This window comes from Oncorhynchus keta, chromosome 8 (assembly GCF_023373465.1).
Source record: "Oncorhynchus keta strain PuntledgeMale-10-30-2019 chromosome 8, Oket_V2, whole genome shotgun sequence".
NCBI lineage: Eukaryota > Metazoa > Chordata > Actinopteri > Salmoniformes > Salmonidae > Oncorhynchus > Oncorhynchus keta.
In genome coordinates this window covers 17,030,969-17,052,796 of record NC_068428.1, presented here as the reverse complement: position 1 = coordinate 17,052,796, position 21,828 = coordinate 17,030,969, and the positions used below count along the sequence as shown (strand labels likewise).

Here is a 21,828-nt window from a genome sequence, read left to right as displayed (position 1 = left end):
AGGTACAGTAACATGGTGCTCACAGGGGCTGCGTTCTATCACAGGTACAGTAACATGGTGCTCACAGGGGCTGCGTTCTATCACAGGTACAGTAACATGGTGCTCACAGGGGCTGCGTTCTATCACAGGTACAGTAACATGGTGCTCACAGGGGCTGCCTTCTATCACAGGTACAGTAGCATGGTGCTCACAGGGGCTGCGTTCTATCACAGGTACAGTAGCATGGTGCTCACAGGGGCTGCGTTCTATCACAGGTACAGTAACATGGTGCTCACAGGGGCTGCGTTCTATCACAGGTACAGTAACAGGAGCAGATTAAATTGTTTATTTTCCTCATCAATCTACACACAATACCCCAAAATGACAAAGCAAAAACCTGTTTTTGTATTACAAATTAAAAACTGAAATATCACATTTACGTGTTTTCAGACCCAGTACTTTGTTGAAGCACCTTGAGTCTTCTTGGGTATGACGCTACAAGCTTGGTAGACCTGTATTTGGGGAGTTTCTCCAATTCTTCTCTACAGATCCTCTCAAGCTCTGTCAGGTTGGATAGGGATTGCTGCTGCTATTTTCAGGTCTCTTCAGAGATGTTCGATCAGGTTCAATTCCGGGCTCTGGCTAGGCTACTCAAGGACATTCAGAGAGTTGTCCCGAAGCCACTCCTGTGTTGTCTTGGCTGTGTTCTTAGGGTCGTTGTCCTGTTGGATGTTGAACCTTTTCCCCAGTCTGAGGTCCTGTGCTCTCTGGAGCAGGTTTTCATCAAGGATCTCTCTGGACTTTGCTCCGTTCCTCTTTGCCTCGATCCTGACTAGTCTCCCAGCCGCTGAAAGACATCCTCACAGCATGATGCTGCCACCACCATGCATCACGCTTCACATTCAAGCCAAAGAGTTCAAACTTGGATTCATCAGACCAGTGCATCTTGTTTCTCATGGTCTGAGAGTCTTTAGGTGCCTTTTGGCAAACTCCAAGAGGGCTGTCATGTGCCTTTTACTGAGGAGTGGCTTCCGCCTGGTCACTACCATAAAGGCCTGATTGGTGGAGTGCTGCAGGTTCTCCCATCTCCACAGAGGAACTCTGGAGCTCTGTCAGTGGCCATCGGGTTCCTGGTCACCTCCATGACCAAGGCCCTTCTCCCCCGAATCCTCAGTTTGGCCCGGTGGCCAGCTCTAGGAAGAGTCTTTGTGGTTCCAAACTTCTTCCATTTAAGAATGATAGAGGCCACTGTCTTCTTGGACCTTAAATAGACAGGTGTGTGCCTTTCCAAATCATGTCCAATCAAGTTGTAGAAACATCTAAATGATGATCAATGGAAACAGAATGCACCTGAGCTCAGTTTCGAGTCTCATAGCAAAGGGTCTGAATTTAAAAAAACGTGTTTTCGCTTTGTCATTATGGGGTATTGTGTGTAGATTACTGAGGATTTTGTTTTATTTGATCAATTTTCAAATAAGGCTGTAACACAACAAAATGTTACTTTCCCAAGGCACTGTGCATTCAGAACCCCTGCCTGCTCTCTGTGAGGGGTGTAGGGGCCATGATAACAGCTCAAGGATGGGAATGCGGTAACACATATCAATTTCTTTGAGCACATACAGGCAGGCAGGCACGCATGGTGGTTATATAAATCCCTAATACATATCGAGACCTGTTAACACTGTATAGCAGAAACTCTCCTGCACTGGTCACTTAGGATGAGCCTGCAGGAAGGGACCACATGAGGGAGGATGATGTCTTCCCTGTAACGCACAGCGTTGCGATTGCCTGCAATGACAACAAGCTCAGTCCGATGGTGCTGTGACACACCGCCCCAGACCATGATGGACCCTCCACCTCCAAATTGATCCCGCTCCAGAGTACAGACCTCGGTGTAACGCTCATTCCTTCTACGATGAACGCAAATCCAACCATCACCCCTGGTGAGACAACATGTCAGTGAAGAGCACTTTTTGCCTGACTGGTCCAGCGAGGGTGGGTTTGTGCCCATAGACAACGTTGTTGCCAGAGATGTCTGAGGACCTGCCTTTACAACAGGCCTACAAGCCCTCAGTCCAGCCTCTCTCAGCCTATTGCGGACAGTCTGAGCACTGATGGAGGGATTGTGCGTTCCTGGTGTAACTCGGGCAGTTGTTGCCGTCCTGTACCTGTCCCGCAGGTGTGATGTTCAGATGTACCGATCCTGTGCGGGTGTTGTTACACGTGGTCTACCACTGCGAGGACGATCAGCTGTCCGTCCTGTCTCCCTGGAGTGGCGTCTCACAGTACGGACATTGCAATTTATTGCCCTGGACACATCTGCAGTCCTCTTGCCTCCTTGCAGCATGCCTAAGGCACGTTCACGCAGATGAGCAGGGACCCTGGACATCTTTCTTTTGGTGTTTTTCAAAGTCAGTAGAAAGGCCTCTTTAGTGTCCCAGGTTTTCATAACTGTGACCTTAATTGCCTACCGTCTGTAAGCTGTTAGTGTCTTAACGACCGTTCCACAGGTGCATGTTCATTAATTGTTTATGGTTCATTGAACAAGCATGGGAAACAGTGTTTAAACCCTTTACAATGAAGATCTGTGAAGTTATTTGGATTTTTACGAATTATCTTTGAAAGACAGGGTCATGAAAAAGAGACGTTTCTTTTTTTGCTGAGATTATGTTTTACTCAGGAGTAGTCTACGTCTTTCAGTACAGTAAGTGCCATTTAGAAAACTAATCCGAATTCCTCACACCACTGACAGTTTTTGTATATAAGCAGCATAATAGAAAAGGAAATAACGTCTTTGTTTTTTTCTTTTCTTTTTCCATAAAAGATTTGATTGTAAATGCAATGCCTCAACACAATGAATACAAACTATTAAGCCATGCAGCAAATTGAATTGAGAAGTATTTTCCTCTCATGAGAGATTTGAAGTCATGTCTTATCGGGCAGTTGTAGATACACTACTCTCATGGAACATGTCATTGTTGTAATCTATTGTGTGGTTTCAAAATGCCTCTATTATTCAGCTCTCAAGGGTCTGTCTACTGAGGCATTGTGATAATAGTCAAGTGGCAAGTGTTTCTACCATATTGTCACCAGTAGCAAGTGTAAAAACAATCCTATCAGATCAGCCGAATTAACAAATCTGTGTCATTAATTAGATACCTATACTGATAAAAAAAATATCAACGCAAAATGCAACAATTTTAAAGATTTGACTGAGTTACAGTTCATAAAAGTAAATCAGTCAGACAATCCCGTGGTCTGTGGTTGTGAAGCCGGTTGGACATACTGCCAAATTTTCTAAAACGACGTTGGAGGCGACTTATGGTAGAAAAATGGACGTTCATTTCTCTGGCCATAGCTCTGGGGGACATTCCTGCAGTCAGCATGCCAATTGCACACTCCCTCAAAACGTGAGACATCTGTGGCATTGTGCTGTTTACAAAACTGTACATTTTAGGTTGGCCATTTATTGTCCCCAGCACAAGGTGTACATGTGTAATGATCATCCTGTTTAATCAGCTTCTTAATATGCCACACCTGTCAGGTGGATGGATTATCTTGGCAAAGGAGAAATGCTCACTAACAGGGATGTAAACACATTTGTGCAAAAAAGTTGAGAGAAATACGTTTTTTGTGCGTATGAAACATTTCTGGGATCTTTTCTTTCGGCTCATGAAACATGGGACCAACATGTTTACATGTTGCATTTATATTTTTGCTCAGTATACATTTCCCATCCAAAGATATCAACATGAACAAAGATATCAGGCAGTGTGTGATATTCAGATCTGGAAAATGACAGCGTTGACAAGATAACTGACAGCACATAGATCAATAGCTTTGCAGAGAGAAAGCCACAGAGTTTGTCTCAAAGGAAAGTCCTTGTGCTCATCTTTCCTGCACGGATGAGACCGACATATGGTGCTGACGGCAGACCTTGGCTGTGACACCTCACCTTCACGAGGCTGAAAGTGATAGCTGGACTGATGCTGTAGAGGCCAGGAGCCCAGCGGAGCTACCAAAGAGGAGGAGGAGAGATAAGGCACGAGTCAGACTGCCTCTGGATCTAAATAGAGTGGCCCACCCCGACTGACTGACGCCCATCCCTCAGCACAGACGTACAGGAAATGATGCGCCTGCCTTTGTCAGCCATACAGCCAGGGCCCTCAACATAATAAACAGACGGGAAATGAGACATGGTACAATCAGGGCTGCCAGAAAGAGAGGGGCGAAGTGTCTCACTCTGAGAAATTAAAACATCCGTCTCTGGGTGTCGTCAGGCGGGTGGATGAGGCCGCAAGGGAGGGTGGCTCTTCTCTGGGCTCCGCTCATTCTGCCGGATGGCTCCACCAGACAGATTACCATCCATATTCTGTGACTCTCAGTGAATAGAAAACAACAAGGGACATTATCCAGAGAAATGGTGAACCTTCGGGAAATGGCACTGAGAATGGAATTAAGGAGATTTGATTTCCTGTGTAGTCACTGCTGTTTCCATTTGCAATATTGCACTATGCAGTATATCAATGTGGTGTCCTTTTATGAATGTATCCATCCCTCTTTCTCTCTGTGTTTCTAGGTATTATCACTACTTGTACACTCACTACTTGCCATCCAGCCTTCTCACCATGGTGGACCAGATGGCTAACTGTGAGGATATCCTGATTAACTTCCTGGTGTCTGCTGTCACTAAGCTCCCACCAATCAAAGTCACCCAGAAGAAGCAGTACAAGGAGACAATGATGCAGCAGGTACAGTAGATCTTCTTGGTAACAGTGTGTGTTTGCATGCGTTTGTGCGTGCGTGTGTGTGCCTGAGCACATGCGCGTTTGACCTGACAATCCTAGCTTGTTGAAGATGCCATCCGCCGAAACCCTGTGTTTACCCAGCTTAAATCACGAACCAACGGCCAATTTCAATAGACATCAGGTATCTAGTGCTTGGGTCAGGGCAAATTTCAAGCTTTGGCGGCGGTGCCATTTGAGATTAGGGAGTGAGATTTGCGGAATCGTACCATGAGCATGGACTATTTCTATTACATCAGATTGGAAGACTGTCATTCATATTCCATTTATCCAGCTCAATGTAACATCGATAGCTTTAGGCTACGACATGATGCTCGAATTTGCCCTATACACATCATGAGGTAGCCACAGCCAAGCCTACAATTGAAAGGTCAAGGCATAGGTGCACACAGGTCATGAGACAAATTTGAGTAATCAAGGTGTCAGGCACTGACACATTTAATACTACCTTGCACGCTCTTGACTGCATGAAGTTGGGCTGGGGTGTAATTATTAGTCCAAAAAGTTGTTTTGCAACTAAAACAAAAGTTTCTATTGGACAAATTCAGATAGGTCCCTCTCCATTTTCTTCCATTTGCTTCTGTTTAAGAAGTGCAAAATAACCAGGTGGAATGAATATAGCCATGATCACCCGCACACACAGTTCATTTTCATAGCAGCCACCTGCAGTATCATCACTTTGCGAGTTTTATAATTCCTTTTCCCATCTTTTTATTTATTCATTTTTATTTCACCTTTATTTAACCAGGTAGGCAAGTTGAGAACAAGTTCTCATTTACAACAACAAAGAGTTACACATGGAGTAAAACAAACAGACAGTTGATAATACAGTAGAAGGGTCTATATACAATGTGAGCAAATGAGGTGAGATAAGGGAGGTAAAGGCAAAACAAAAAAGGCCATGGTGGCGAAGTAAATACAATATATAGTGGGGCAAAAAAAGTATTTAGTCAGCCACCAATTGTGCAAGTTCTCCCACTTAAAAAGATGAGAGAGGCCTGTAATTTTCCTCATAGGTACAATTCACCAACTATGACAGACAAAATGAGGGGGGGGGAAAATCCAGAAATTCACATTGTAGGATTTTTAATGAATTTATTTGCAAATTATGGTGGAAAATAAGTATTTGGTCACCTACAAACAAGCAAGATTTCTGGCTCTCACATACCTGTAACTTCTTCTTTAAGAGGCTCCTCTGTCCTCCACTCGTTACCTGTATTAATGGCAACTGTTTGAACTTGTTATCAATATAAAAGACACCAGTCCACAACCTCAAACAGTCACACTCCAAACTCCACTATAGCCAAGACCAAAGAGCTGTCAAAGGACACCAGAAACAAAATTGTAGACCTGCACCAGGCTGGGAAGACTGGATCTGCAATAGGTAAGCAGCTTGGTTTGAAGAAATCAACTTTGGGAGCAATTATTAGGAAATTGAAGACATACAAGACCACTGATAATCTCCCTCGATCTGGGGCTCCACGCAAGATCTCACCCCGTGGGGTCAAAATTATCACAAGAACGGTGAGCAAAAATCCCAGAACCACACGGGGGGACCTAGTGAATGACCTGCAGAGAGCTGGGACTAAAGTAACAAAGCCTACCATCAGTAACACACTACGCCGCCAGGGACTCAAATCCTGCAGTGCCAGACGTGTCCCCCTGCTTAAGCCAGTACATGTCCAGGCCCGTCTGAAGTTTGTTAGAGAGCATTTGGATGATCCAGAAGAAGATTGGGAGAATGTCATATGGTCAGATGAAACCGAAATATAACTTTTTGGTAAAACTCAACTCGTCGTGTTTGGAGGACAAAGAATGCTGAGTTGCATCTAAAGAACAGCATACCTACTGTGAAGCATGTGGGTAGAAACATCATGCTTTGGGGCTGTTTTTCTGCAAAGGGACCAGGACGACTGATCCGTGTAAAGGAAAGAATGAATGGGGCCATGTATCCTGAGATTTTGAGTGAAAACCTCCTTCCATCAGCAAGGGCATTGAAGATGAAACGTGGCTGGGTCTTTCAGCATGACAATGATCCCAAACACACCGCCCGGGCAACGAAGGAGTGGCTTCGTAAGAAGCATTTCAAGGTCCTGGAGTGGCCTAGCCAGTCTCCAGATCTCAACCCCATAGAAAGACTTACAGAAAACATTTGACCTCTGTCATTGCCAACAAAGGGTATATAACAAAGTATTGAGATAAACTTTTGTTATTGACCAACTACGTATTTTCCACCATAATTTGGAAATATATTCATTAAAAATCCTACAATGTGATTTTCTGGATTTTTTTTTCTCATTTTGTCTGTCATAGTTGAAGTGTACCTATGATGAAAATGACAGGCCTCTCATCTTTGTAAGTGGGAGAACTTGCACAATTGGTGGCTGACCAAATACTTTTTTTGCCCCACTGTAGCAAGTAAAACACTGGAATGCTTCATTTGCAGTGGAAGAATGTGCAAAGTAGAGATAGAAATAATAGGGTGCAAAGGAGCAAAATAAATAAATACAGTAGGGGGAGAGGTAATTGTTTGGGCTAAATTATAGATGGGCTATGTACAGGTGTTGTAATCAGTGAGCTGCTCTGACAGCTGGTGATAAAAGCTAGTGAGAGACATAAGTGTTTCCAGTTTCAGAGATTTTATTTTGTTCGTTCCAGTCATTGGCAGCAGAGAATTGGAAGGAGAGGCAGCCAAAGTAAGAATTTGTTTTGGGGTTGACCAGAGAGATATTCCTGCTGGAGCGCGTGCTACAGGTGGGTGCTGCTATGGTGACCAGCGAGCTGAGATAAGGGGGGAGTTGAGTTAGCAGGGTCTTGTAGATGACCTGGAGCCAATGAGTTTGGCGACGAGTATGAAGCCAACAAGAGTGTACAGCCAACGAGAGCATAGAGGTCGCAGTAGTGGGTAGTATATGGGGCTTTGGTGACAAAACGAATGGCACTGTGATAGACTGCATCCAATTTATTGACTAGGTTATTGGAGGCTATTTTGTAAATTACATCGCCGAGGTCGAGGATCGGTTGGATGGTCAGTTTTACAAGGGTATGTTTGGCAGCATGAGTGAAGGATGCTTTGTTGCTAAATAGGAAGCCAATTCTAGATTTAACTTTGGATTGGAGATGTTTGATGTGAGTCTGGAAGGAGTTTACATTCTAACCAAACACCTAGGTATTTGTAGTTGTCCACATATTCTAAGTCAGAACCGTCCAGAGTAGTGATGTTGGACGGGCGGGCAAGTGCAGCAGCGATCGTTTGAGGAGCATGTATTTCGTTTTACTTGTATTGGAGTTGTATGGCATTGAAGCTCATCTGGAGGGTTGTTAACACAATGTCCAAAGATGGGCCAGAAGTATACAGAATGGTTTCGTCTGCGTAGAGGTGGATCAGAGACTCACCAGCAGCAAGAGCGACATCATTGATGTATACAGAGAAGAGAGTCGGTCCAATAATTGAACCCTGTGGCACCCCCATAGTGACTGCCAGAGGCCCGGACAACAGGCCCTCCGATTTGACACACTGAACTCTATCAGAGAAGTAGTTGTTGAACCAGGCGAGGCAATCATTTGAGAAACCAAGGCTATCGAGTCTGCCGATGAGGATGTGGTGATTGACAGAGTCGAAAGCCTTGGCCAGGTCAATGAATATGGCTGCACAGTATTGTTTCTTATCGATGTCAGTTAAGATATCGTTTACGACCTTGAACGTGGCTGAGGTGCACCCATGACCAGCTCTGAAACCAGATTGCATAGCAGAGAAGGAATGGTGTGATTCGAAATGGTCGGTAATCTGTTTGTTGACTTGGCTTTCGAAGACCTTAGAAAGGCAGGGTAGGATAGATATAGGTCTGTAGCAGTTTGGGTCAAGAGTGTCCCCCCCCTTTGAAGAGGGGGATGACTGCAGCGGCTTTCCAATCTTTGGGAATCTCAGACGACACGAAAGAGAGGTTGAACAGGCTAGTAATAGGGGTTGCAACAGTTTCGGCAGATCATTTTAGAAAGAAAGGGTCCAGATTGCCTAGCCCGGCTGATTTGTAGGGGTCCAGATTATGCAGCTCTTTCAGAACATCAGCTGACTGGATTTGGGAGAAGGAGAAATGGGGAAGTCTTGGGCGAGTTGCTGTGGGGGTTGCAATACTGTTGATCGGGGTAGTGGTAGCCAGGTGGAAAGCATGGCCAGCCGTGGAAAAATGCTTATTGAAATTCTCAATTATAGTGGATTTACCAGTGGTGACAGTGTTTCCTATCCTCAGTGCAGTGGGCAGCTGGGAGGAGGTGTTCTTATTCTCCATGGACTTTACAGTGTCCCAGAACCTTTTTGAGTTTGTGTTGCAGGAAGCAAATTTCTGCTTGAAAAAGCTAGCCTTGGCTTTTCAAACTGCCTGTGTATATTGGTTTCTAGCTTCCCTTAAAAGTTACATATCACGGGGGCTGTTCGATGCTAATGCAGAACGCCATAGGTTGTTTTTGTGTTGGTTAACCTCCAGCGTTGATCAGCGTTGTTTAGAATCAATCCTCAAGGTGTTTTTCACATATCTATTCGATGATAAATCATTTGTGGCAGCTGTGTTTCTCCTCGAAGCAAACGAAAAATACACTCAGCTGGAGATTACGCAATAATTGCAACGGAGGACACCAAGCGGCCACCTGGTAGATGTAGTCTCTTAAGGTCAATCTTCCAATAATTTGCCTACAAATACGTCACAATGCTGTCGACACCTTGGGGAAACGACAAAGTCTAAGCTCATTCGTGACCCATACACAGCCATATAAGGAGACATTGGAACACAGCGCATTCAAAATCTGGGGCACTTCCTGTATGAAATTTCATCTTGGTTTCGCCTGTAGCATTAGTTCTGTGGCACTCACAGACAATATCTTTGCAGTTTTGGAAACGTCAGAGTGTTTTCTTTCCAAAGCTGTCAATTATATGCATAGTCGAGCATCTTTTCGTGACAAAATATCTTGTTTAAAACGGGAACGTTGTTTTATCCATAAATTAAAAGAGCGCCCCCTATATCCAAGAAGTTAAGGACAGTCAGGTCTGGAGAGAACCAAGGACTATATCTGTTCCTGGTTCTACATTTCTTGAATGGGGCATGCTTATTTAAGATGGTGAGGAAGGCATTTTAAAAAAATAACCAGGCATCCTCTACTGATAGGATTTCTTGCCAATAGGGCCTGCTCGGGGGGATATTTAAGATGGAACTAAGAGGAAGGCATTTTCACACTCATTTAGCTTTAGTAAGAAAAAGTCATGGCGGCGACACTACAGGTGACATTTTTACCCGGACTCGAGTATTAGCGATGGAAAAAGCCTCCAAGAAGAAGCTAGCTTCAGAAAAAACTAGCGCCATTAGCCAGGAGCAAGAGAACCCGCTCCCCCACGAGGCACGAATGCCAACCTCGCACTCTGTCGAAGACATCCTTTCTGAGTTGAGATCCCAACGTACAGAACTAAACACCAAATTAGATGCCATTAACTCTCAGCTCAGTGCGATAGGGGGCAAGGTGACAATCCTGGAAAACGCTTTGCCTGACATCAACAACAAGATAACCATAAACGCGGGGCGCCTGGACGAGGCAGAGGGGCGAATCCTATCCATGGAAAACTTATTGACAGATGCCATGGAAACAATAGCATATGCTAAAAAGAAAATCGAGCATCTGGAAGAGAAAACAGAGGACCTAGAAAACAGGGGGTGAAGGAATAATTGTGTTCTATTCAATCTGGGCGAAAAAGAAGAGGGAAACATGCCACTGATCCGCTACCTGCAAGACAAACTTCCCGAGTGGCTCCACCTGCCCACCGACAGGCCCATAGAACTCGAGAGAGCTCACCGAGCACTGAGGCCCCCACCAGCAGCCAGACAACCACCGCGCCCAATCACCATACGTTTCCTGAGATTCACCGACAAGGAACGAGTCCTACAGGCGGCGAAAAACAACACCATCACAGTGGGAAACGCCAAACTCGCTTTACACCAGGACCTCTCAGCTGGAATACGCCGAAAGCGCCGAGATTTGACGAAGTGAAGAAATACTCCATTGACCGAGGCATCTTCAGGGGATTCAAATACCCAAACGAGCTCAGGATTCTTCACCAAGGAGCCTTGCGACACTTCAAAACTCCCTAAGAGGCAAAACGTTTTTTGAAAGACAATCCTGGCCAATGAGAAACAGACCAAATACTAAATGCGATTAATGCCATTACTAAAGGAGGTAAGACGACATATAGCTGATATCCAGAGACCCACCCCCTAAATGTCATTATAGCCGTCCAATTTATATTTATTTTCCTTTAACTGAGAGGGATGGGCTGTATAGCCGAACCTAGGCCCACTAATGTTTCAGCCTACTTTTATTTCCCTGTTTTTTGTTGTTGCTATTATTACCTGGGGTTCCCTATGTCCCTTGGGGGAGGTATATGTAGGCTGGGCTATTGATTTTATTTTTCTCCCCTCTTTTACTGTGGTCTGGACGAGGGCAACTGTGTTATTTACTCAATGGGGGGTGGAGAGGATGAGGCATTTCTTTGGTGGGGAGAGGGAGACGTTGTGCGTTGCTAACTGTTCCCGGTTTTTGTTTTATTCGGAACACAGAATTGAGACTGAGCGGGGGGGTAATAGATCCAACGGGATGTGTCAAGTTGTTTGGGAACTCGGCTGGGGTGTTCAGAGATTATTATTTTATGTACACCATTTATTTTCCTTTTATGTGAATGCAGCTGTAATTAATATCCACTTTTACCCAGCGATGACTTGCACTAAAGTTCGATTACTGCTCGATGACGATGACTAGTACCTTAAATCTATTGACATGGAACTGCCATGGTCTAGGGCATGCAATAAAACGAAAAAAGATACTATGTGCTCTAAAAAAGGAAAAAGCAGACATTGCGCGATTACAAGAGACACACCTCTGTGATGCTGAACATGCCAAACTCCGCAGAGCTTGGGTGGGACAGGTGTATTTCTCATATTTCAAATCAAACAGTAGAGGTACAAGCATACTTATCCATAAAAATGTTCCATTCATAATAGACAAAAACATATCTGATCCGAAGGGGAGATTTATTTTGATAACTGGGTCACTATATGGTCAACCCTAGACAAATCATCAAGTCCCCACCACATATCCTAGATCTGCAAAGATGTTGAACTCTCTTACTAAAGAGATGGGACTGATAGATATCTGGAGAGAGAATAATAGCTCATCTATGGACTATACATACTATTCTAATGTCTATAACACCTACTCCCGTATAGATTACATTTTTATCCCAAAGAGTTTCATAAATTCAGCCACTTGTACAATCGAACCCATAGCACTTTCAGATCACGCCTTTGTCCACCTCCGCTTTGACCTCTGCAAAAACATCCCGAGGTCAAAGAGCTGGAAATTCAACACCTCCATGCTATCAAATGACGAGTTCCATACATTGGTAACTACATGGATAGACAACTACACACAAGACAATAAAGATTCTCCTGTTTCTCCGGCCACAATGTGGGACGCTGCTAAAGCCACACTAAGAGGTCATCTAATTGCATATACTTCTTCTAAGAAAAAAGCAATGGAAGCACACAGGCTAGATCTTGAGAGGGAGCTGGAATTCTGTGAAAAAATACATAAACAATCCCTAGACAGCACCTCCTGGAGTCATCTTAAAGCAGCCAAAGCCAAACTGAATTTGGACTACAGAAAAAGAAAAAAGAAAAAAGAAAGAAAAAAGTTTTCTTTACTAAACAGAAATACCATGAGTATAGCAATAGGCCCAGTAGATTGCTTGCTTACCAATTAAAAAAGGAGCAGTCAGAGCGTACAATCATGGCTATCCGAACAGCAGAGGACGAGATCACATATGACCCAAAAAAGATCAATTTAACTTTTCATGATTTTTACTGCAAACTATATACCTCTGAGAGAAAACACACGGAGGCAGAACTCCACTCTTTCCTAGAGGGAATCTCGCTACCTAAACTATCAGAGACCGACCAAGAAGATCTCAGCTCTCCCTTCACTCCTGAAGAGATCCTGGAGGCAATTACCTCCATGCCACCTAATAAGTCCCCAGGCCCAGATGGATTCCCCAGAGAGTTCTACAAAGCTTTTTGGCCCCAGCTCAGCCCTATCTTCATGCCAATGCTGGAGGATTTTTGCAAAAACGGAGTTCTCCCAGACTCAATGCACACAGCTCGCATTACAGTGTTGCTAAAAAAGGACAAGGACCCCCTATCCTGCTCGTCCTTCCGGCCCATAAGCTTGTTGGATTTCGACTATAAAATTATTACCAAATTGCTCGCCAAAAGACTAAACACCCTTCTTCCCAAAATGATAAAAGCGGACCAAACTGGATTTATTAGAGACAGATACTCTTCTGATAACATTCGCCGTCTTTTTGATATTATTGATCAAGTAAACGCACAAAAGACCCCTGTCCTGCTGGCTTCACTGGATGCTGAGAAGGCGCTTGACAGGGTGGAGTGGAGTTTTCTGTTTTCAGTCTTAGAAAAGTTCAATATGGGCCCAAATTTTATTAAATGGATCAAATCACTATACTCTCATCCAAATGCCATGGTGACTACTAATGGACTGAACTCTTACAGATTCCCTCTGGAACGGGGCACAAGACAAGGGTGCTCGCTGTCCCCGCTGCTCTACTTGTTGGGGGCGGAGCCTCTGGCAGAGCTGATAAGGAGCAATCCAAGTATTATGGGTGTTTCTGCAGGTGGCCTGCAGCACAAGATTTCGCTTTACGCAGATGATGTCTTGCTCTACATATCCAACCCTGAGAAATCCCTCCCTCTCATTTTAGACACAATTGCTCAGTATGGCAAGTTTTCAGGTTATAAGATCAATTTTTACAAATCCACTGTCTGCCCTCTCAATATGACACTCACCAGCTCTATGAAGACACTATGTCCTTGCCCATGGAAGACACAGGGGTTTCAATACCTCGGGATCTTCATAACACCAGATCTGAATAGCCTTTTTAAGGAAAATTATCTTCCACTCCTGGATCGAATCAAGAACGATCTCCAAACCTGGATCTCCCTCCCAATTAGCTTAGTAGGAAGAATTAATGTAATCCGTATGAACGTCCTCCCTCGACTGAACTACTTATTTCAGATGCTCCCATGCTATCTCTGTTTCCTTCTTCAAAACAACTAACCAAAGCATCACCAAATTTATATGGGGCAATAAAAAAACCTAGGATCAAGTTTTCCACTTTATCAAAACCTGAATCTAAAGGTGGTCTTGCCCTTCCCTCCCTTCAATTGTACTACTGGTCTGCCCAAATCCGCAACATGCTAACATGGATCACAAACAGACAAGAGTCAACGTGCATTCAGATAGAAGCCCAATCCTGTGGTTCATTGCCCTTAAGCTCAATTATATTCATTAATAACTTTAGTGAAGTGGGCAACATAGCCAAAACCTTTGCGATTTACAGCACCCTACTAGCGTGGAGGGACTGTAAGAAATACCTGGGCATTTCCTCCTAAATATGTTCTCACTCGCCTATAGTAGGCAACCCAGACTTGCCAAAAGCACTGAGGGATGCCAACTTTAATCTTTGGCATACTCTAGGAATCAGGACCTTTTCAGACCTATTTCATCAGAAAACCACTACACTGAAATCCTTTCAAGAGCTTTGCAGTGAATTCGATGTGCCAAGATCCCATTTTTTTAAATATCTTCAAATTAGACATGTAATTTCCTCATTTACCTCCAAGAGGAGGTTTAGAACTCAGTTGAATGAAGTTGAAACTCTTCTTGTCACAGCACAATCCATTAAAGCCAAAATATCTTATATCTATAGACTCCTTTCTGAGAAAGGAAGCTCCTCCTTTACTCCTTTGAAAATAATCTGGGAAAAGGACCTTGGTCTGACTATCAGTGATGAGTTATGGGCGGAGGTTTGCGACAGGGTATACTGCTCCTCTACCAGTGTAAAAATGAAAGGATCTAATTACAAATTTTTGTACAAATTTTATTATACTCCTTTGAGACTCCATAGAAAAACATGAAAACAGATATGTCTCCTAACTGTAAAAGATGTACCTCTGAAAGTGGAACCTATATGCATGTATTTTGGAGCTGTAGGGAGATTGCCAGATTCTGGCAATCTGTACATACTGCTGCACAGAAAATACCACAGGTACAGTTTGATATGACCCCATGTATCTATCTTCTTAATGCCCAGCAGGACTTTGTTCTTGATCCTGACAGAGAACATTTGCTTATGACTATTGCATACTTTGCTAAGAAATGTATTTGTCTTGTGTGGGCCTCTAATACCCCTCCTACATTTAAAATGTGGATTGACCAGATTGTTGACTTTCTTCCTCTTGAAAAGCTCACTTATGACCTCCACAAGAGACAGCCCAAGTTTGATAGACTCTGGTCTCCACTATTCAACTATATTTCAAACTGGACAGAGTGAACGGGGTGACTAGGGAAATGCGCAGATACATGTTGTGTAAGGTACTGTAAAACCTAAAAACAAATTATTGGCTTGTCGTCTCAGCTAATGCTTGAAATAGCTGATAAGAACCTTGATAGTGCTGCTGCAAGTGTTTTTGTTTTTTTTGTGTGTTTTTATTTTAATTTAGTTTTTGAGTACGTGTGCGTATGTGTATGTATGTATGTATGTATGTATGTATGTATGTATGTATGTATGTATGTATGTATGTATGTATGTATGTATGTATGTATGTATGTACCATGGAAAATATATAGATTAAGAAAAATAAATGCTTTTATTTGACTTTATCATTCATTTTAATTGTATTTTTATTTTTTCAAATGTATTATTATTTTTTTAAAGCCTGTCACATCTGTGAATGTGGAATGTGTTTCGTTGGTTGATTGAAAAACAATAAAACTTAATAAAACTTTAAATTGAAAAAAACAAAGACAAATAAACATTCTGAAAAAAGAAAAAAGAAAAAAAAGAAAGGCCTGCTCACTGAAGTTTCAGGGAGCGTTTGACAGTGATGAGTGGAGGTCTTTTGACCGCTGACCCATTACGGATGCAGACAATGAGGCAGTAATCGCTGAGATCTTGGTTGAAAACAGCAGAGGTGTATTTTGAGGGCAAGTTGGTGAGGATGATATCTATGAGGGTGCCCGTGTTTACGGCTTTGGGGTGGTACCTGGTAGGTTCATTGATAATTTGTGTGAGATTAAGGGCATCAAGCTTAGATTGTAGGAGGGCTGGGGTGTTAAGCATGTTCCAGTTTAGGTCGCCTAGCAGCACGAGCTCTGAAGATAGTTGGGGGGCAATCAGTTCACATATGGTGTCCAGAGCACAGCTGGGTGCAGAGGGTGGTCTATAGCAGGCGGCAACGGTGAGAGACTTGTTTTTAGAGAGGTGGATTTTTAAATGTAGAAGTTCAAATTGTTTGGCTACAGACCTGAATAGTAGGACAGAACTCTGCAGGCTATCTTTGCAGTAGATTGCAACACCGCCCCTTTTGGCTGTTCTATCTTGTCTGAAAATTTGTAGTTAGGGATGGAGATTTCAGAGTTTTTGGTGGTCTTCCTAAGCCAGGATTCAGACACGGCTAGAACATGCGGGTTGGCAGAGTGTGCTAAAGCAGTGAATGAAACAAACTTAGGGAGGAGGCTTCTAATGTTAACATGCATGAAACCAAGGCTATTACGGTTACAGAAGTCCTCAAAAGAGAGCGCCTGGGGAATAGGAGTGGAGCTCGGCACTGCAGGGCCTGAAGTCATCTCTACATCACCAGAGGAACAGAGGAGGAGTAGGATAAGGGTACGGCTAAAAGCTATGAGAATTGTTCGTCTAGAACGTCCGGAACAGAGAGTAAAAGGAGGTTTCTGGGGGCGATAAAATAGCTTCAAGGTATAATGTACAGACAAAGGTATGGTAGGATGTGAGTACAGTGGAGGTAAACCTAGGTATTGAGTGATGATGAGAGAGATATTGTCTCTAGAAACATAATTGAAACCAAGTGATGTCATTGCATGTGTGGGTGGTGGAACTGAAAGGTTGGATAATGTATAATGAGCAGGGCTAGAGGCTCTACAGTGAAATAAGCCAATAAACACTAACCAGAATAGCAATGGACAAGGCATATTGACATTAAGGAGAGGCATTCTTAGTCGAGTGATCATAAGGGTCCAGTGAGTAGTGAGGTTGGTTGGGGTAATGGCGATTCAGACAGCTAGCCGGGCCATCGGTAGCAAGCTAGCATAGGATGGAGGTCTGTTTTTAGCCACCTCGTGCGTTTCCGTCAGTAGATTAGTGGGGTTCTGTGTGGTAGTGGGGACCTATCCAATTGGCAAAATAGATATAGTTATAGTGACCCAAGAAAAATAGTCCAATAGACCTATTCAGATAGCTAACCATTAGTGGGCCGCAGATGGGCGTTCAGGTAATGTTGCGATGGAGGGGCCAGTTGGATAACTCCCTCGGGCAGATAACGTTGGTAGTCCAGTTGTGAAGGCCTGGTGGAGCTCCGCATTATCAGTAAAACGGGTCCAGATAGGTGATTGTAGCCCAGGAGTGGCTGATGGAACACTTCAGCTGGCTAGCTCCAGAATAATTTATGTTTGCTCCGGGATCGACGTAAGCCAATAGTCACACGGATAGCCTGAGCGTGAGATCCAGGTGTAAATGTCCAGAGCTTGCGGTTGAAATCTGGGGATATGGAGAGAAAAATAGGTCCGGTATGTTCTGGTCTGAGTCGCGTTGTACAAAACTGGCGATAGATTTTCGAGCTAAAGGTTAACTGATGACCACAAACCGTGGTTAGCTGAATACTAACGTTAGCCAGTAAACTGGCTAGCTTCTGGCTCTAGCTTCTATTGTGGATTTCTGATTTGAGGTAAATAATACTTTTTGTTTAAATTGGTGAGGTGGGTTGCATGAGAGTGTTTTGAAGTTTAGTTTTTGGAAAATAAAATATATTAAAGATACGTGAAGAAAGATGTAAATATATATACACGGGACACGGCAAGACGAGGACAAAGGACGTCTGACTGCTATGCCATCTTGGTATTGAGGAATCTTGGTATCTACACGCTTTCCTCCTCTCACCTTTTCCACCTTAGACTTCAGTGCCCAACTCAACAGCTGTCTGTGACCAGGCGAAAAAAACTCTCCATCCAAACATTCATACCATAACCGCTAACCACTACATAGCCTACGTCGTTGTCACCATATTAACGGTCTAGTCAATCAACTATAACTAACGCGTTAGTAAAATCACAATCCAAATCAAGTGTACATTCATGCAGTACAGTGTACAGCAAGCAGTTTAGCAGTTACTCTGGGGAAAAAAAACAAAAGCTTACCTTGACTTAAAAGATTTGTGCTGTTGGATAACCTTAGCCAGTTAGCTAACATAAATGGCATTCCTCTGTTTGAGTCAGGTTGTTGAGTAGAACAAATTAGTTGCATTAGCTAAGTGAAAGGTAAACTAAGAAGAATGATCCTTTGATTGGATGGACAACTTGTCAGTTCATAAAGCTCTGATAGGTTGGAGAACGTCCTCTGGGAGTCTTCATTATTACTACGTTTCTCCTAGGTTTTGTATTGTCAGTGTACCTAGATGACTGAAAATAGCTGACCTGTGGCTACACCGTGGTGCTACCCTAGAGGGTGCTGTTGAGGTTAGTGTTGACCTGCATTGCAAAACCATGTGTTTTAATCAGCTATTTGGTGAAATTCATATTTTTTGTATGGTTTTATCTAAATATGTTTAGTTATTTTATGTTTCACTACTTTTATTTTTATGAAATTTACTCAGTTGGATGGTTCTCCCATTCCTCCTCTGAGGAGCCTCCACTGATCTCAATGTGCCTGCTAGTCTGAAATGAGCCTGAAATTGCAGCCAGAGGAGCAGCCAGACACAGAGCCTGTGATGCGTGCTGTGAGGTGGGATATGAGAGAGGAGCGACTGCAGTATTACAGACCGGTTCACTCAGGAGCCTCCAGAGAGACATGGGGGCGGACGGAGGAGGCTGCAGCGCACCAACAGTCTCCCTGTGTGATTCCCCTTCTGGTTGGTGTGCACGGGCTGAGCCGGGGCCGGCCCACGTCAGGCCTGATTGATGGCCCAGCTCGGGGCAGCCCGATGACTCTCCTCTATCGGCTCTGTGATTAATGTCTTAATTGTGTAGGCAGCAGCGTACCAGTGGTGGATTTTCTCCCTTCTCTCTCAACACATAGCATCTTCAGACCCTTTCCAGGCATATTCTTCCACTGCAGTCAACGGTGCTGAAACATTTGTTTCCCTGCTTCAGGATCACACAGGAAAGTTAACAAGGGATGTTTGCTGGAGACTTATGGAGATTTTGGCCGGCACTTTATCAGTTCATTGGGAGTTAAAAGGCAACAAAATATAACCTTTCTTACGTGTAGTTTTATTTGTGTGTATGTATACAGTAAATATGAGCTGTTGTCCTAATACCCTGGGTTCCACTCCATTCAGCAACCTTTTTATGTATTTCCAGGCCGTCTTTGGAGGGAAAACAGTTTAAGTCAGACGACACTGCTCTAATGTACCATCCTCCACACAGTACACGTGTCTGCTTTTAAACTGATGCAGAGTCAGTTCGTACCGTGACCTGTGTGGGGTTGATGTGCTGAACTGACGTGTCTCCTCTGTCTGTGTGTCTGTCCACAGGGTTCTAAGACGTCCCGCTGGGCCGACCCGGACCACTTTGCCCAGAGACAGACGTGTATGAACTCGTTCAGCAGCTGGTTTGGGTACATGCCCCTGCTACATTCCCAGATGAGACTGGACCCTGTGCTGTTCAAGGACCAGGTCTCCATTCTGAGGAAGAAGTACAGGGACATCGAGAGGCTGTGAACCCAACACACACTCATACACACAGAAGAAACTTGAGTGGTGTGGGTTTGGGCCAAATCTCCTTCCCAGCTGCAAGTGAAAAGAACTGCCTTTTTTGACCAGCCTGTTCAGTCAGTCAGACTGTCCGAACAATAAGTGAAATCTCTACAGAGTAATTTATGATGAAATATGCAACACCGGGACCGTTATCCAGAGGTAATGATCTTGGCTATTGAAGATGATTCATCTTCAATGTCAGTGAGTTGGACTGTGTCGATGTTGTCGTCATTGTTGTCAAAAAAAATAATATTGTGACTTTTCACACGCTTCAACACCAGACAGATTGTCGTTGTCAATTCCTTCTCTGACAGAGGAACCAGGAAGTGAGGTCACAAAAGCCTGCAATGTGCACTCCTGTTTGGTTTCAGATATTTCTGTGGCAGTGTGATCTTAAACAAAAATGAACACAGTGCATTGTGTTTGTCCTCCATGACATCTATAAAGTTTTTCTCTAACATTGCATATGTTGCTTTCCATTATTCATTTCTGGGGCTTATTGGGCTTTCAATTTGGAATTGTTCGATTTTTTTGGGGGGGGGGGTTGCTTCGTTCTCCTATGCGCTTTAAATTGCCAAAAAAGCAAATCTGATAAAAGATGCTGAAAAGTACACAGCCTATTGTATTTATTCTCTCTGTTTCAGCGATGATGGCTGTATACAACCTGTTTAGAGGGAATTACTACCATGTTCTTCTGCCTTGGTTAAATATGCAAAAGTTGAACAAACAACTCTTCCCATCAAAGACCACCTCAGGACACCATCCTGATTCTCTACATCTGTTTGCTGTTGTCCTCCAGATTGTCAGTCTAAATGCTGGAGACATGCCACTCACTGTGACCCTGCCTAGCTATTAACAGGGTGTGGGTTTCTGCATCTGCTGGTGGATTTACGAGGTAGACATTGGATACTAGGTAGATAGTGCTTAGCCACGGGGGTAGGCGTGGTGATGCTACTGACAGGCATCTTTGAATTCTGTTCGAGGTTTGAAGCATCTTTCATCATGTCCCTCCAGAGAACCAACCCAACCTACCCCCCACCTCCACCACCCACAGCTCAGCTGGGTCTGAGAGGAGGAGGAGACTGGCCTCTGCATGGTACTCCCTGTACACCCCTCGTCTCACTCTCACATCCAATAATATTTACATGTTTTACTTCATTATCGTTGTACTACAATACCTCTGAGCATCAAAGTCTCAATGCCTGCTGGAAGTTTAAAATAAGGTTGTTAATGTATGCGTCATCAATGTTATTCACTCTTGCCTGTGTACAGCGAAGTATACATTGCCAATGTTATTTAAGTTCAATAATAGGCATTGATATTTTGACCATATCCGTTGTATCTGTGGCTCAGAGGTATTATAGTTTTTTTTTAAACGGTAATGAAGTTAGGGTTAGGGTTAGTTAACTTGATTATGAATAACACTGATATGAGCTTACCTTTGCAACCAGGGATTTCTTTCTGAAGGTAATGGGTTTTACACTTTGGTCTAGACACCATGCTCTGCTCAGCACATAAATAACCAATGATTTAATGAGGGGCCTAATGGCAGGCAGGCAAGAGTGTGTTTGTTTCAGTTTGGCCAAGGGGATATCTCTCTTGCCTTCTCACGATGATGCATGATAATGTCGACGCTCCCCCAGAACTTATTCAATACCGCTTCTGAGGGACCCGTCTCCTACGAGGGCCTCTCTCAAGTGGGACCCCGACAAGGCTATTCTACACCAAGTCGAGTCCATTCTGAATATGAATGAACAGATTTAGAATAGATGTATTGATCTCTATCACCCCCATAAGGGAGGGTAAGAACATTTGAGAGTATTTTTGGAAAGTGTCTTCTCTCTCCATCTGCTCTGTTCAGAGGTAACGCAGGAGAGAAGAAGAACGAGAGGAGAGGAGAGGTGGTGGTGTAGGAAGGATACTGATACATACTACCAGTCATTCTGTCTGTAGTGCCTGGGGGAATAGGAATGAGGACACAGAATGAGACTGCCATTGATCCACATTGATCCAAATGGAGAGCCAGCCTTTATTTGTTTTTAGAGGAAGAGCAGGGCAAAAGTCTGTGTTAATGAATCTATTTCTGTGTCTATGAAAATGTCAATGTTCTGTCGTCGAGGGGCTATTCTGATGGTATTGGTTATAATGGCCTGAATTAGCTC

At 43.7% G+C, this 21,828-nt stretch overlaps 1 protein-coding gene across 22 annotated transcripts in view; it reads left to right on the top strand.

Moving 5' to 3' along the window:
- The window catches only part of LOC118386898 (exostosin-1-like), a 243,167-nt gene extending 223,036 nt beyond the window's left edge, over nt 1-20,131 (top strand). For 7 of the 22 annotated variants that reach the window (XM_052523571.1, XM_052523577.1, XM_052523572.1 and 4 more), the window contains 4 exons: nt 87-128; nt 255-296; nt 4,559-4,730; nt 19,445-20,131. In XM_052523571.1, the coding sequence (XP_052379531.1) occupies nt 87-128; nt 255-296; nt 4,559-4,730; nt 19,445-19,630 (442 nt within the window). In that variant the 3' untranslated portion in view covers nt 19,631-20,131. Of the gene's footprint in view, nt 1-2; nt 129-170; nt 297-4,558; nt 4,731-19,444 lie in introns of all 22 variants that reach the window. The other 15 variants (XM_035774872.2, XM_052523583.1, XM_052523582.1 and 12 more) reach the window with 7 other exon arrangements.
- The last annotated feature ends 1,697 nt before the right edge of the window (nt 20,132-21,828 follow it).